Below are 15,930 nucleotides of genomic sequence, written 5' to 3'. Positions count from 1 at the left end.
TCCAGAAGTGGCCTCACCAGAGAAGAGTAGAGGGGGAGGATAACGTCCCTCAACCTGCTGGCCACGCTCTTCCTCATGCACCCCAGTATACCATTGGCCACCTTTGCCGCAAGGGCACATTGCTGGCTCATGGTTAACTTGCTGTCCACCAGGACTCCCAGGTCCTTCTCCACAGAGCTGCTTTCCAGCAGGTCAACCCCTAACCTGCAACTGGTGCAGAGGGTTATTCCTCCCTAGGTGCAGCACCCTACATTTGCCTTTGTTGAACTTCATTAGGTTCCTCTCCACCCAACTCTCTAGCCTGTCCAGGACTCACTGAATGGCAGCATAGCCTTCTGGTGTTATCAGCTGCTCCTCCCAGTTTTGCATCATCAGCAAACTTTCTTACACTCTGTCCCTTCATCCAGGTTACTGATGAGTAAGTTGAACAAGACTGGACCCAGTACTGACCCCTGGGGAACACTGCTAGCTACAGGCCTCCAACTAGACTCTGTGCCGCTGATCACAACCCTCTGAGCTCTGCCATTCAGCCAGTTCTCAATCCCTCTCACTGCCCACTCATCTAACCCACACTTCCTGAGCTTACCTATCAGCATGTTATGGGAGACAGTGTCAAAAGCCTTGCTGAAGTCAAGGTAGACAACATCCACTGCTCTCCCCTCATCTACCCAGCCAGTCATGCCATCAAAGAAGGCTATCAGATCGGTCAAGCATGATTTCCACCTGCGAGTAGGACAACTCTGCTCCACCACCAAAGATTCTTTGAAAAACGCTCTGGCCCACATTAGTGAAACTACACAGTTCAAAGCACAGTGGAGTATTTTAGCTTCAGGAACTGTATCATATCTGTTCCTGTGTTTCTATACTCTAGATTGACACAACGCCTATACAAATTTAAGAAAATAAGGCTCCTTAAGGTGGAACCTCTTAACTTTTATTTGAAGCATGCAGCCTCTTCTTTTATAATAGTCTGTGAACGTCAGCATAGAAGGGGAGCAAACGTAGAAAATATGAATGAACAATATCAACATTCATTTTTCTGATGAGAGGGATGGATGAAACAACACTGGCTTGAACAGATGTAGCTTTGGATACTAGAGAACTGACACAAAGATAAGATTTCTGCGTGCAAGGATGCGTAATGGAGAAGCTCCGATGCAACTGGGTGAACAGCCTCAAAACACGCAATGAATAACAAAGCTGCTAGCGATGGCTATGACAAACAATATACTAGCTCACACTTAATAAAGTTACCAAAGACCTGACCGAAATGCAGCAGCTTATTGAACACTACCACTGAAAAGAGATTTTGCCTTTTTTAAAATTAAAAATTGTTATCGTTCAACAGAGTAGTACAGAATTCATGTTTGAAACAAAGAAAGAAAAGCAGGATGTGAGTTCTCCAAATGATTAGAGCAAATGTTCTCAAACTTATGTCCTTTCAGGCAAATGCTTTCTACATTTTTTTTGAACCATATTCCATCATTACATATTATTTTTGGTCCACAATAAAACATCTTGACCACTGGCCACCAGCACCGAGAACAGTGGGAGTATTTCATTTACCACTGAGGGTGGGGTTTTTTTAAGCATTTAACTAATGAAATTGCAGCATTATATAAATCACTCCCGAGACATCCTCTGCACATGACTCAGGAATATGGGTTCATAAATAACTTGCCTTTAGAGGAAGAACACACAGGTATACATCTTTTCATTTTAATAAAAAAAAAATAATCTGGTTTGTAACAAGATTGCTCTGTAGGAGCATAAAGGGAGCTCCACTAGCTGGATATTTTAACAACCATTTCCTTTGAGTCTCATTTCAAATGTGAAATTTGCAGTCAGCATTTTGGAGGCCTCCAGCTAACTCTGAAAATTGAAAAAAAAAAAAATCCAACCAACCAACTACAAAAATCCAAACCAATAAACTGAACCCCAAATCTAGTCTCCAAATCAAAACAGTAGATGAAAATCAAGGAAGGCAGGGACATCATAAAGTTATTGTTATATATTTTGCACCCATTCGGTTCCCAAAGGAAAGGTTCATTATCAACTTTGTATGAACAGAAAAGGTTGTAAAAGGAAACTTAAAACCATTAAGGTAAATACTTTCCCTGCATGACTTGCCCCACAAATTTAGATTCTTCTGCTAACCAGAGAGAAGCCATTAGTAACACATACCTTATTAATGCATTATTGGCTCCTCTAAAGGCAAGCCCACATCTGTCATACAAAGCAATCATGTTAGGGTGAAGTAGAAAGGATAAAATTGTCACCGTGTCCACAGTAGAATGTAATTCTAGAAGTGTTTGCCTTCCTTCCCCGAGCCAGCCCTTCCATTCACTCACACACAGCACCCTGTCTCAATCTTTCACACACATACGCAAAAGAGACCACAAAAACAATTACTTCCACTAAATCTAGAAGCATCTTTGAAGCAACGATTTAACTGAGCAATACTGATGTGACCTCAGTCCAGGCATCTCAAATAAAACTGGGCACACCTCTATATCACTTTCTAAGCGCTTGTCTTTGCTCTCAGCTTTCACTTAACCCTGACTTGAACATCAAACTTCTCACTGAAATAATGCAGCCATGTTAGTGTTCTTGAAACTGCAATACCTTGTACTTCGTATTTGCAGGAATATTGGTTTTCCAGCGAACTGTGTAGTAGCGAGCATCTGTGATCTTCTGGTTCTTTGGCAGAGAGTTGTCTGCCCAAGTGATCCGTATGGTGTCATGACTCAGAATGGAAGCCTGAACTCCCACCGGTGGCATCATGGGAGACGGATCTGGCACTGGAGTGTATGGAGCATTAATAACAAACAAATCAACTTCGGAAGTGTCTAGGGAATTGATGGGTAAAAAGTAGTGTATTATAATTAAAAAGGGAGAAGGTGGCATTTTAATGTAAACAAAAACAAAAAAGGGGAAATGCAGGGTAGTACAATGAAATGAAAGGTGAGAAATGGAGAAAAAGAGAGAAAAGCCAGAGTTAATAGGTGACATAAGACTGGCTAATAAAATTACTCTTGCATTGTGTTCCCTTCTTAAGACAGTAAGAGAGCATATATATGCTAATATATATACCTAATCGTATTAGTGTTCAGTGCATTCAACCATGGCCTAAGAACCCCAAACATAAAGTAATTTTAACTTTGACTTTATTTGCCTCAGAATGTCCACTGATTCCTCTTCCAGAAAACAACGAGGAGGAAAAAGAGCTGGACTTCTTCCAGATGGGTAAATGTCACTTCATGAAAGTTACAGGGAACTCCCATCACTTTTTAAAGAATGTTAATGGCAATCAAGTTCCAAGCATCATACAAATTTCCAATAACTGAAGAAACTGCAATTCCAATGACCTCTACAAAATCTATAAGAATTCCGGCTCTTCAGAAGACTAAACCAAACAGAAGTGTTAACATCTACACAAAATAACTGAGTCAACAGTCTAGTAGGGAGCACAGTGAGCCATAGTATAGTAACAGCTCACTTGCAAACAAATTTCTCTGCTTAAAATCTTTTATTAATGTATTACAAGATGAAAAAAAAATGCCAAGAACTTGTTTAGTGTGACTGCAGATGGAGACTTAGACAAAGAAAATGCAGGCATCATATTCAAAATCTCAGTGTAAAAGACAAAAAAAAAAAAATCTATACTTGTCCATAAAAAACAAAATAAAGGCAATGCCTTTAGAACTGCACCCACACAATTTGTCCTAATGTAATGGTAACTTCTTGAATAAGAACATCTATAAATAGTTGAAAGGTAAGTTTTGTAATTTAAAAATGAAACCAATTTTAGGTGGTTTATTAAACGGGTGAAACGTGAGGCAATCACTGAAACAGCAAAGCCAATCAGTTAAAGAAATGGAGTGTACTTGATGACACTGAAAAACAACATTCTCACATTATGTATCACCACATTTTCAGCTGCTGTGCAGAGGCGTGTTAACAACTTTCAGCTGTGCAGAACTTAAAAGCAGCCCCTCGCCTTTACCTGAGTGAGGCCTGGTCACTGCACTCTCGTAGAGAGGGATTCCTTCACCAACGTTGTTAAATGCCTTCAGAGTTATGACATAGTGGGAGCTTGGGTCTAAAGGGGAAAAAAATTAAATATATTTTTAGTGCAAACTGTTAGCAAATCCTGTTTTCTGCTTCTCCATTTCTCTTTGTTCAGTATTTTTTAACTGAAATACATGAAATAACTAGACTAAATTTGAATTGAGAAAGTCTCCATACAGACCTTGTAGTGTTCAATAGTTCTCATATGGCAGGAGTCTATAGTCACAGCAAATCTACCTTAAGTACGGTCAAAATAGTAGTGAGGAAAAACATTTTAAAATGAACATTTTACATTGCCCTAACTATCCAAAACTCCAATTGTATGGAATTTCCCAGTAGTTCACAATACTAATATTTATTTTGCTTTCAGGATATCTTACCTACCACAGACAGTTCTGTGGAGGAGCAATTCTATATTTTTCTTTTAAAGTAGATGCCGCTGTATCTTGGTGATATTTTAGTTTCTTTTTTGCCTGAAGCCACCTGTTCCGCAGCTCCAGAAGGAGAATAAGGGAATGCTGCTTGGCATGAAAGTTTTTGTTATAAATGTTGAAGGGAAAGCATCAAATCAAAATGCACTATGTTTCAAACTCGGTGAATTTAGGATTCTGGGTTTGGGGGGAGTTTTTTAGTCTTCTGCCTCTTTATCAGCAGAAAACTGAGTTTACTTGACATTTATCAACAGTTTGGCATCTGGTATAATATCTGACTAAGGAAGAAGATCTTCTTACAAACATGCTTGTAGTTTTATTTATTTATAATACCATAATTAGAAAACAGCAACATAAATGAGTGGCAAAACTTGGGCACTGATGTTAAGTCACTTTCCTTACCTAAATTTTCAATGGTGTAGTATCTCTGTTTATAGTCCACCTTGATGGTCTGCGCATGAGGACTGCCAATGCCATACCCTATAGCATAGCCTCTCACCACGATGTTCTGGTTTTCAGGTGGAGTCCAGCTTACTACAATACTGGTGACAAGTGGACGGACATGTAAGGAACTTGGAACTTCAGGAACACGAGTTTCTGTTAAAGAGAAGTGATGGATTTCATAGAATCATAGAATCGTTAAGGTTGGAAAGGACGTCTGAGATCATCGAGTCCAACCTGTTAACCTAACTGCCTGGTCCACCTCTAAACCATGTCCCTAAGCACCACATCCACATGTTTCTTGAATACCTCCAGAGACTGTGATTGCACCACTTCCCTGGGCAGTCTGTTCCAATGCCTAACCACTCTCTCCGTGAAGAAATTTTTCCTAATATCTAATCTAAATCTCCCCTGGCACAACTTGAGGCCATTTCCTCTCGTCCTATCACTTGTTACTTGGGAGAAGAGACCAACCCCCATCTCGCTACAGCCTCCTTTCAGGTAGTTACAGAGAGCAATAAGGTCTCCCCCCAGCCTCCTTTTCTCCAGGCTGAACACCCCCAGCTCCCTCAGCCGCTCCTCATAAGACTCGTGCTCCAGACCCTTCACCAGCTTCGTTGCCCTTCTCTGGACACACTCCAGCACCTCAATGTCCTTCTTGTAGTGAGGGGCCCAAAACTGAACACAGTACTTGAGGTGCGGCCTCACCAGTGCCGAGTACAGGGACACTATCACCTCCCTGGTCCTGCTGGCCACACTGTTCCCGATACAAGCCAGGATGCCATTGGCCCTCTTGGCCACCTGAGCACCGGACTTCTCTTTTAAAGGACTTCTCTTAAATAAAGGTAATTACATGAAGAGCTGTGAGCTAGTAAGGTCAAACGTAGCACTTCTACTCTGCGTCTGTACTGAAGTGAGTATGATCCAAAGGAGAGAGCTTTATTGTACAAGAGAGAGGAAAGAACTCTAAAAGGCAGAAGAAAATTAACAGTTTTGTATACTAATATATTTTAATAGATCCCTTTTAAAAGAAAGGACAGTCGTATTGAAGAAAAGTATCACATCCGCTTCAAGGCAGACTTTTTTGATGTTTGTGCGTGTTCCTTCCAATTTGTAATTTTTCAAAATATGCATTAAATTTATCACGTCCTTCCCCTCCACAAAGCAACCTACTTTTAGTTCCATCATATTACTTACTTGTGGGCATTAAAATAATTATATTGAAAACACACTGATGATGAAAGAAAGGTTCCTGAGCCAATTGTAGGATTGGGTAGAATATTCCAAAGCTGTAAGAATTGTCAGTAAACTGGATATTGCATGTGCTACAAAGGTTTCTTGTGATTTGTCCTACACTTGGCACTGTTTAAATCCTTGAGTCTCTTCAACATAATTCACACAACATATGCAGAGACTACACCACCATACCACAAGATCAAAAAGTAGTCAGAAAGTCCATATCAAATGCTTGAATCCTACGCCCAACAAGCAACACAAAATCTAGTCACGACCCAACAGAGAGATGGAATGTGGATCCTTAATAACAGAAGGACTTCCACAATACATCACCGTAATCTCCTAATATTTTTACTAAAAGGATTTTTCCCCAATCTTGATTACAACTTAAAAGCAATCTAAAAGCACAACTGTACAGACTAAGGTCCCTACCTTTGTTCTAACTTCTCAAAAATTAAATAAGTACTTTTGTCAGGCCACTGGAGCCTGCTGTATGTTGACAGATTATAAATAATTCTGTGCAATAGTAAGCTGAGTTCTCCAGTCTAAAATAAAATCAGTTCAGAGTTCTGCTTGCTGCAGGGATTTCATTTTAATGAAACATGCTGCATTTATCTAAAAACATTTAATAAAGCACCACAACAGGATTATTTGGATCATAATACGCCATTGGCCTGCTAGCCCAGGCAGTTTATGGTCTCCAGCTGACACGGCTGATCAATTAAAGTTCACAACTATTAAATACAGAAAAGCTACAGAATTGCAATATAAGAGGTGACATTCTTAACTGCACAGAAGTTAGTGCACTGGGAATAAACTCTGTACAACTGTTTAACACCTCTTGCATGTGCACTTCTAGTGGGACTTCACCGACTCTGCAAAATTACACAGTCTTACTAACACTAAATTTTAACAGTCTGGCTCCCATTCACATTGATGCCACTACAAAGTGAATTATTTTCTATTTAAATTCAAAACGAAGCCATGGAATAAAAAGGAATTATGCCTTACATGTCTATTGAACCTGGGAAATTAAAGATTAGCTGCAATTACATTTGCATGGTATTAAAATTATCCACATGAGCTTACTAAAGAAAGAAAAGCAAAAAATACACATCTTCTTTCCAGTATGCACATACATAAATATCTCATACATGTATACCTAATGATATGAATACCATGTTACATTGTCTTAACTGTGCATTTTTATTACTTTATGCATATTCTTTAGAATGAATAAAGAAAGTTAGATTTCCTGCACGGACTGCAGCATTCCAATTTAAAAAAAAATTAAAATGACAAAATCAACACAGAATGAAAAGGTTCTTTTCTTCTCCCTCCTTCTGCCCTATTTAAATTCAATCCTGATGCTATCCTCTGGCAAAGTATTGTTAACTCTAATTCAAGAGCAGAGTACATTTTCATTACTTTGTGTAAGTGCTGCCCATTTACAAAGCTCTACTTCAGTCTGGGGAACTAGTGGTTTCTCAAAGCTGCAAGGTTGTGTCATACCCAGTTAGAGGAAGACAGACACACAGATGCAAATCATTTCAACTCTAAAAGGTAAATTTTAGGTAACTACAAAACTGAACTCCACTGTTAACGTTGGGTTTTGCACTGCCCTTGATTAAGCAATGGAGTAAGAAATGAGAGGGCAAGCTGAGGATCAACTTTGCATAACACAAAGACTGGGCTCTCAAGGGCTTTAAGCAGCTGACTGTTGAAGCAATCTTCCAACAGCGTAGAGCAAATATTGAAATTCTTTTATTATTCTGCCTTCCAGCTGCCAGTATAACTGAATCTCAAGCCACACAGATGAGAAAGACGTTACTGGGTCCTGCAGCGTTAAGCTAGAATGACCCTCCAGCTACTTCAACAAAGCCAAGAGGAAGACTGGCCTGCAAAAAGCATAAGGTAACTTGGGTGCAACTAATTGAACGCTTTTTTGAAGTAGGAACAGTCTACCCAGAATCACCCGTAGGCAGTTCCAAAGAGATCCGCCCCAGCCATACTTTTAAAAATGGCACTTCTCTTCTTCAATTTCAATTGCTTTTAGTCAGATTCTGGGAGATGCTCACAAATTTGCTCATTTGAATGCTGCAAGAATCAGGTTCCCACTTGCAAATTATTCTAGTGTTGTTAATACCAAACTGGACTAACTATCAAAGCTCAAAATTTTTCACAGAACATTTTCTACTTTTATTTTTAAACTTTACACTGGAAAAACAAGATGTTAACATGGTTCTGTATACCGCATATCACGAATACATGGCTTTGGTGGAAAAGACTTAAATTCTGATGGAAGATATGGTCTATACTAGTCTATCAGTACTGAAAATATAATCAATCAATCTCCCTTTTCTTCTGAAGTGGCAAAATAACAATTACTGTGGGTCAAATGCTCTCTTTAGAAAAAGAGTCTGAGCAAAAAAAAAAATTCAGGAAAAATATTTTAAGACAGCATGGTACCAATGAAACATAGTGGTAAGATTGCAAAGGTCTATGGGTGATGACAATGTTTTCCACTGTTTTTTTCCTACCGTGACATCTCTGTCACATTCAACAAAGTTTACAAGTCCAAGTCTGCAACCACAGTGCACACTAATACCACAAACTGCAGCCAACAGGACTACTTCTAGTCAATCAGCGCATGGTACCTCCGAATATCCAATCACCACTCTCAGTTCTTTGAGGTATACTTCAGTGGTTTCGTTAGCATAATGTAGGTGCTACATAAATACATAATCACTATTTTACTTCCCTCAAGGAAAACAGTCCTCCTACCTCTGTTTCATAGCATGTAAACGCCTCCATAATTAACAAGATGAATTTATTACAATGTAAAAATTGAGCCACTATTATTATTATATAAGTCTTATAATGTATTATTATTTAAATATTGGAACACTGACATTGTAATTCATAATTGGGTATTTCTTAGCAGAAAAAAAAATAGTGCCAACATACAGTACCAGAAAATGTAGAAGCAGGGTTTAATTTCAAGCCATTTAATTGACTTGGCAAGAATTTTGTGTTCAAATAGAAACTAATTTCACTTAATCATAAATAAAGCACACTGTGTAATTAGAATACAGTAAAAACAATTGAACAAAATGAGGTTTGACTTAAAAAAAGGCTATCAAACTTTACTGTGCCCTGTCCATGAATTCTAATGTTTCTGATGTCATAAATATGTTCATACTTATGATCTTACCATCTAAATCACTCTCAAACGTTTCTGCTGATATCCAGTCAGTAGCTGGTCCAGTACCATTAACAGTCAAGGCAGCTACTCGGAAGCTGTATTCTGTACCTCGTTCAAGACCTAAGAGACAAAGAGTATCCAAGATATCAACGCAGGAATTCCAGCTGTGAGCACAGGAATCACAGCTCCTAATTAAAATACAGGTATAACCTGATGGTAAAAAGCCTTTCACCCCACCGCTGCCACTTGAGCATAACATGAGGTCAGGAATGGAAACAACGCTACCCACAGTGCAGCTCTGGTAAGGAAGCTGACACCAATTAGGGCGTAACAGCTAAACTGTGACCGGAGACACCCAGGGCTGTGACACTCTGCAGACTGTCCCTGTGGGCCACTGGAAGAGTCTGTAAGGTATTGCTTGCAGCCAGCTTTAATTTCTGGCTATTAATTAGTTTTAAGTACAGAACTACCCACATCCACAACTAAACCGAGGCGTAGAGTATAGACAGGAAGTGACCAAATTGTGCAAACAGTTTGTTTACTGTATATAAGAGTGTATAATCAATAATCAAAGCAGTATGAAAATGCACTCAAAATTTGATATATGGGATTTCTTAAACAGGCTTTGTTGCTGGCAAAAATGTACTCTAGTTACAGGCACGTATCAACTCCTACTCTGTGAGAAAACTGAAACTTACTGAGTCACAACTGGAGTTTCTGAGAACAAATCAAAACGTCTCATTAAAAAGTGCATATTCATCTTCTAGAAAGGCACAATTTCTTCTCTTTTGACCATCTGTTCATTTACAGAGATTTAAAAAAATGAACAAAATGTAGTCTTGCTCCTGTTCTCATGTACTGTTTATTTCTGCTAAACAAAATTCTAGTTCTGGTAACAATATATAATTTATACTAAGTAATGTAATAGATTGGATTTTTTAAGTGTACAAAACAAAGAGAGGACATATTACATTCACACCAGGAAGAAGGAAAAAGGTTGACATCAGTGAAACTAGGTAGGGTGATTTGCACAGATGCCCAAGATAAGAAGTTCCTAGGACTCTGTGCTGGGCTTGTTGGTGAGCATCGCAAGACAGAGCACACCTACATTATATCCACGTGCAAACAGGGGAGTCTGCCAAACACCCAGCCAGACTGCATTTCTTTGGCATCCTTCTCCATGTGTTTATTTCTGGCATTTGGGCAGACACAATGAGCTCAGGACCATCTTGTCCCTGCAACCCCTAAGCCTTTTATAAAGGTTTTAAAAGGACTCATCCAGTCCACTTAGCAAATCAACGGCAAAATCAGGGCTAGAAAACAGGTCACTAGACTTCGGTTACCGCTAGCCAGCCCACACTACCTCATAACCTGCAAAAAGTGTTTTCATTTTTTCTTCCAAGGCAAGAACCCTAGATAAAAATGGCTCTGAGCCTCAGCCCACTAAAAGCACCAAAAAACCCCCTTATGATAACAAATGCTTGCAAATAATAGCTCACCTTCAATTAGCTGAAAAAGCTGGGTCCCACCAATGCTCTCTGTTACATCACTCTTGCGGGACACTTTACGATAGCGAATTTTGTAGCCAGTGATTTGTCCGCTGTGTGTCCCTGCAGGAGGTGGCTGCCAGTGCAGCATGATGCTCTGTGGAAAGCAGAAGGTCATTACAACGTCATTGCCTCCCATGCAGCCAGAGAAACTACTCTAGTGCTAATACTTCGTGAAACACAAGATAAAAGGCATGCATATGGAAAATACTGCATTTTCATATAGTAAAACATAGGCTAGCTGTAAAAAGTAACACACCTATGATTCAGCAGCAGCCCAGGTCATACATGTGCCTACAGAAGTTCGCCTCAAAGTCCTTCAATCCTATTAGAGCTTCTGATTTCAATTTCAGAAACGGTCCCTTGGGTTTCCCTTTCATTTTCTTTGGGTTATCTTAAGATACGGTTTACTTGAGGCTCTATCTTTAAGAACTGGTATTTTCTCTAAAGGGTACAAGTTATCTGAACTGTAGTTTATGTGCAGGAAGTTATTTAGTTTTAATCATACAGGCAGGAGAAAAAGGTATTTGGAAAAGAGTTTAGGAAAGGCTTTTTAAAAAAATCTCCAATCATAATCACTAAAGTCATAACGATGAAGTATAAAATTTCCCTTTTAAAGTGCCCAGGACACTATAAACATGCATGTGTATGCACGCACACTGTAAACAATAGTTAATCAACAGGAGCACATTCAAGCTCTGATGCTTAAGGCTTTTGTGCCTGATTAAACTTCTTTCATGATCAGCCTCCATGCTTTGGTACATTGCCACTGTCTTCATTGCATTCCTTTATGTACAATCCACAACTGGATTGGAGTTTCTAGTGCTTCCAGCCCCACGTTCAGATATTCTCCTGCTGAGCAACTCATACACAAATAGCTGAAAAGCAGCACGGTAGAAAAGAAACCCAAAGCAGCTCTAAATTTTGTTTGATCTAAGACCCACCAACCTTTTGTTGACCCACTACCAACAGGAAAATCTCCACATCTTACCTTGGAATTCCGTACCTCCAGTGTTAGATTCCGTGGTGGAGCACTGGGGACTAGAAACATTAAAAGAATTACAACTCCAAAATTTCCATATACTGTATCAAATACTGTATTTCCATACACAACTACTCTCTGCTATCATTCATTATGAAAGTACAAACCATTCTGGTTGGAGACACTACATAAAGTAACTTCAAAATTCTACCAGAGGTACTTTATGACATACAGTGACTAGCTTAGGAGGTTTATGTACTTTCAACACAAAGAACGAACTCACTTTTTATTCAGATCTTTACTTATCACAGGTATCTAAATAAAAGTCTTATATTTAAAGGTACTTCACATAAATTCTAAGAAAAGAGATCACATTCAGTACTTTTCAAAATCAAATCTTTCATTTACGTGCTGGATTCTGGGAACCCACATTTAAAATTCTAGCCATGGTTTCTGTTATCATGATTTTCCGTAACAGGAAAACCTCAGAGTCAACACATCCCTGTGTTACTGAGGAGGTGAAGGGCATTACAAAGACAATTTCTGCTTTTAAACCTCCATTCTTTCTTAGCTCTTTACTAGCTGTAGCAACTTGCTTGTCACGACAGTGAAAGTCTATTAGACAAAAACGTAATGTAAGGGAGAACCTGAGACCACCGAAAACTTTGTCGCAGCACTTCAGGCTCACAAGTGTTATCTCAAAGGCACAGATAAGGGTGCCCTGGCAGGAGGGTGAGGCTCCAGCAAAGCACAAGGACAGGGAAGTAGCACAACAGGGCTAAAGATTGTTCCAGCCTGAATAATGTATTTTCCAAATAACCAGCCACAACAATACCTAAGAAAACACTCCTGAGTGCATAAAGTGAAAGTGGCCCTGCGACAAGTGAAAGGTACACTGGGGTGTGCTTGAATAAATACCCCTCTCCCACTATCCCGCAACAGAAATAAAGACAACGAAGATTTGTTTTTCCTTCTCTTGCCAACTGAACTGAGTCTGAAATCACCAGACCTAGGGATTAAGTGCTATGTCCTTCAAAAAGCCAGAACACAGGTTAAGAGGAGGAAATGAAATTAAGCTAAGCTTTTTTTTTTGCTGTTTGTTTGTTTTATGCCTACTTTCAGAACAACCTAAAAATAAGTCATGAGTTTCACAAGGAGCGATAAATAATTAATGCATATATTGCAAACTTGGCGAGAGAAAGACAATCAGTAGGACACACGAAAGGATACATGCATGTAAATATATTCATATACACATATCTCACCATGTGCACTGTTTGTTTTATGTGAAAGTAAGCTTAGACTCAGATCAGATTAAGAACGTAACCAAGCCAACAAATAAAATGGATTTCCTATTGGCTGATATTCCATGCTTCGATAGGAAAGGCGTAGCCTGGTTTGGTATGTTGTAAGGTAACCATCCAGGCAGGAGGACCATGACATGCTGACAATTCAGAGAGACTGTAAGGACGCGTTGGTAAGGGAAATGCCCTCCATCAGGGTGTGATGCAGAGATTACATTTCTAGTTGTGATACGTGATTGCTTCCTATAGATCAGGAAGACCATGAGAAGAGAAGCAATCCTTATGAACAGCATGTAAATCTTGGTTCAAATTGTAATACCTGAAGAGCCATCCTGCAACAAATCACCGTAACATACTTGGATTAGGAGCAAACACCTACATAAAAACACGGACGCTTGTTAAATAGAAGCTAAAGGAAGCTTAGAACGAAATCCGTGCAGGAAACATGGAGATTGCTTACAGACACCACATTAAGAAAACACAGGAAGGAAATGTGCATCTTTCATCCGGAAAGATTTGAGAGATTGAAGGTGAGAACAGCATGGTTAAGCAGGAGGGTTATAATATTCTAAGAAGCAAGATGACATCCTTCAGAAAGCTGCAGAAAATAAATTTCAAAAGGTTAAATGTCAAAACATAAATTGGGCCAGAAAGAACTTCAGGAAAACTTGAAAATGACATTACAACTAATAACAAATTCTTCTTCAAACAATTAAGGAGCTAGAAGCCCTTTAGAGTTAGCAGATGGTCAGGGTATGACAGAAAGAGAAAAAGATAAGGCCACAGAGCTAACTTCTTTGCATTTGTACTGCGTGGAAGGAAGAGGAGAGGTTTCCATGACACCCTGTGCAAGGGACTTACAGGGTCTCTCAAACTCAAACTCCCAAAGGGATTATGGAAAAGTCGGATATAACGAACAGCAGCGTGTTGCCAGGGTTAGATGCTATTCATCCAGGATTTCTCAAGGAACTTGGGAACGAAACGGTTGCATGACTTATAGTAGGCTGTAACCTCTCACAAGTTACCTTGATACCGGGAGATGGGAAATATGATGCCAGTATTTAAAAAGGGTTCTGTTTGAGAAACTACTAGAAACTTCAAGTAATGTCAGAAACCTGTATTAGGCAAATAAACTGAAGCTATTAAAGCATGAAATTCATATATACATGGAGGAAGAATATGTATTTTTCACTTTTTAAAGGGAAATTCTGCATCGCAAACCTGCTGGAGAACTCTTAAGAAACAAAGCAATGAGGGGAAGCCCTTGCCTGAGTAAACAACTGGTTAAAAGAAAGGAAAGAGAATGTAGGAAGGTACTTGGTGGGAGATAACCTGTGGAGCTCCACTGTGGCATGTGCCGAGACCCCTGTTGCTCAACACATTCATAAGTGATGAAAGGGGGACAAGCCGCGAGGTAACAAATGTTAATACAGACAAGATCTGATGGTAAAGAACTGCAGAAAGATCTCAGGACATTTTGTGCCTGGCTGTTAGAAGTGACAGATGAAATTCATGGTAGATAAACACATGGGAAAAATGATCCTGCCTCTATATGCAAAATGATATGAATGGTCTAAGCAGACCAATTCCACCAAGATCAGTCTATCCTAAAAATGTCACCTCAGCACTCAGAATGAGCCCAAAAAGTCAGTCAAATGCTAGTAATTACACACTTGCATCTTTGATACAATTTTGGTCCCCTCTACCTCCATTTTAAAAAGCACATAGGAGGAAAGAAACCTAGAAAAAAGTTCAGAAAAGGGCAGTGAAGGTTGAAACAGCTTCCACAAAAGAAATGGCTAACCATTTCTGTGACTTTTGAATCTGGAAAAGAGATGAATGAGGGAGAATACAGGAAGGGTCTACAAAATGAGGAGTGGGACAGGGAGCGCTGGTGGACACTCCTTATTCACTCTTTCAGGCAGTACATCTATAGGCAACAAATGATGCTAACACACAGTTCAAAACAGACAACATGGGGTGATTTTTCACAGAAAATTTATTTGTAGAATCTTTGTCCCCTTGATGTTGTGGATGATAAGAGCCGACATGGGTTAAAGAGGATGCTGACAGGGTTTCATGGAAGATAAACTGAATTAGTAAATACACAGAAACCACTGCAGAGTCAAGAAGTCCCAGAGAAACAAACTTTTGGACACAGAAAGAATTTGGGACAACTCTCCTCTCTGCTTGTCTATTCTGCTTTTGGTCACTCCTGGAGAGAGGATTCCACGCTAGGCCCACTTTTGGTCTGACTGTTCTATATATAAACAAACTTCTCTATTAAAAAAAAAAACTTAACATTAACTCTTATCATTCTACAGTTCTGTATACAACACAAATAAAGAGATACAATTGTTCATATATCTTTATTTGTGTTACAGAAAATACTGTTACCACTTCCTGCTTTCATTATTATATGCAATTGGTTTAATACTATCTGTGCTGGAGTCCAAACAAAGACATGCAGCGTTTTCCCAGATGATGACAACTACAAAAAAATCACTCCAAAAGCAAAAGTCTGCTCATATGTAAAAATATTATAGAAGCTAAAAAATTATTTGGAGTTGTTGCCTTGAATATAATTGTGTTTCTGTCCACTCTTAATACTTTGTAGACTCAATAACCCATGAAATAAACTAGTGATGTTGAAATGAAGGACGCTGTTGTTTCGTAATCAGAATCAGGTATAGTAATTTTCCTTCACCTAATT

At 39.2% G+C, this 15,930-nt stretch overlaps 1 protein-coding gene across 11 annotated transcripts in view; it reads right to left on the bottom strand.

Annotated features, from left to right (window-relative positions):
• Positions 1-15,930, bottom strand: part of NEO1 (neogenin 1) — a 220,275-nt gene that overhangs the window by 30,115 nt on the left and 174,230 nt on the right. For 9 of the 11 annotated variants that reach the window (XM_087744390.1, XM_087744386.1, XM_087744395.1 and 6 more), the window contains exons 12-17: positions 11,923-11,972; positions 10,884-11,028; positions 9,394-9,504; positions 4,905-5,099; positions 4,007-4,102; positions 2,626-2,849 (exon numbers count right to left, since the gene is read on the bottom strand). In XM_087744390.1, coding sequence (XP_087600516.1) covers positions 2,626-2,849; positions 4,007-4,102; positions 4,905-5,099; positions 9,394-9,504; positions 10,884-11,028; positions 11,923-11,972 — 821 coding nt within the window. The remainder of the gene's footprint in view (positions 1-2,625; positions 2,850-4,006; positions 4,103-4,904; positions 5,100-9,393; positions 9,505-10,883; positions 11,029-11,922; positions 11,973-15,930) is intronic. The other 2 variants (XM_087744388.1, XM_087744393.1) reach the window with 1 other exon arrangement.

Source organism: Nipponia nippon, unplaced genomic scaffold (genome assembly GCF_047370975.1).
Source record: "Nipponia nippon isolate SJK-2023a ecotype South Korea unplaced genomic scaffold, ASM4737097v1 scaffold_9, whole genome shotgun sequence".
NCBI lineage: Eukaryota > Metazoa > Chordata > Aves > Pelecaniformes > Threskiornithidae > Nipponia > Nipponia nippon.
Note: the sequence above shows the minus strand (reverse complement) of the source record. Positions and strands in the feature narration are given on the sequence as shown.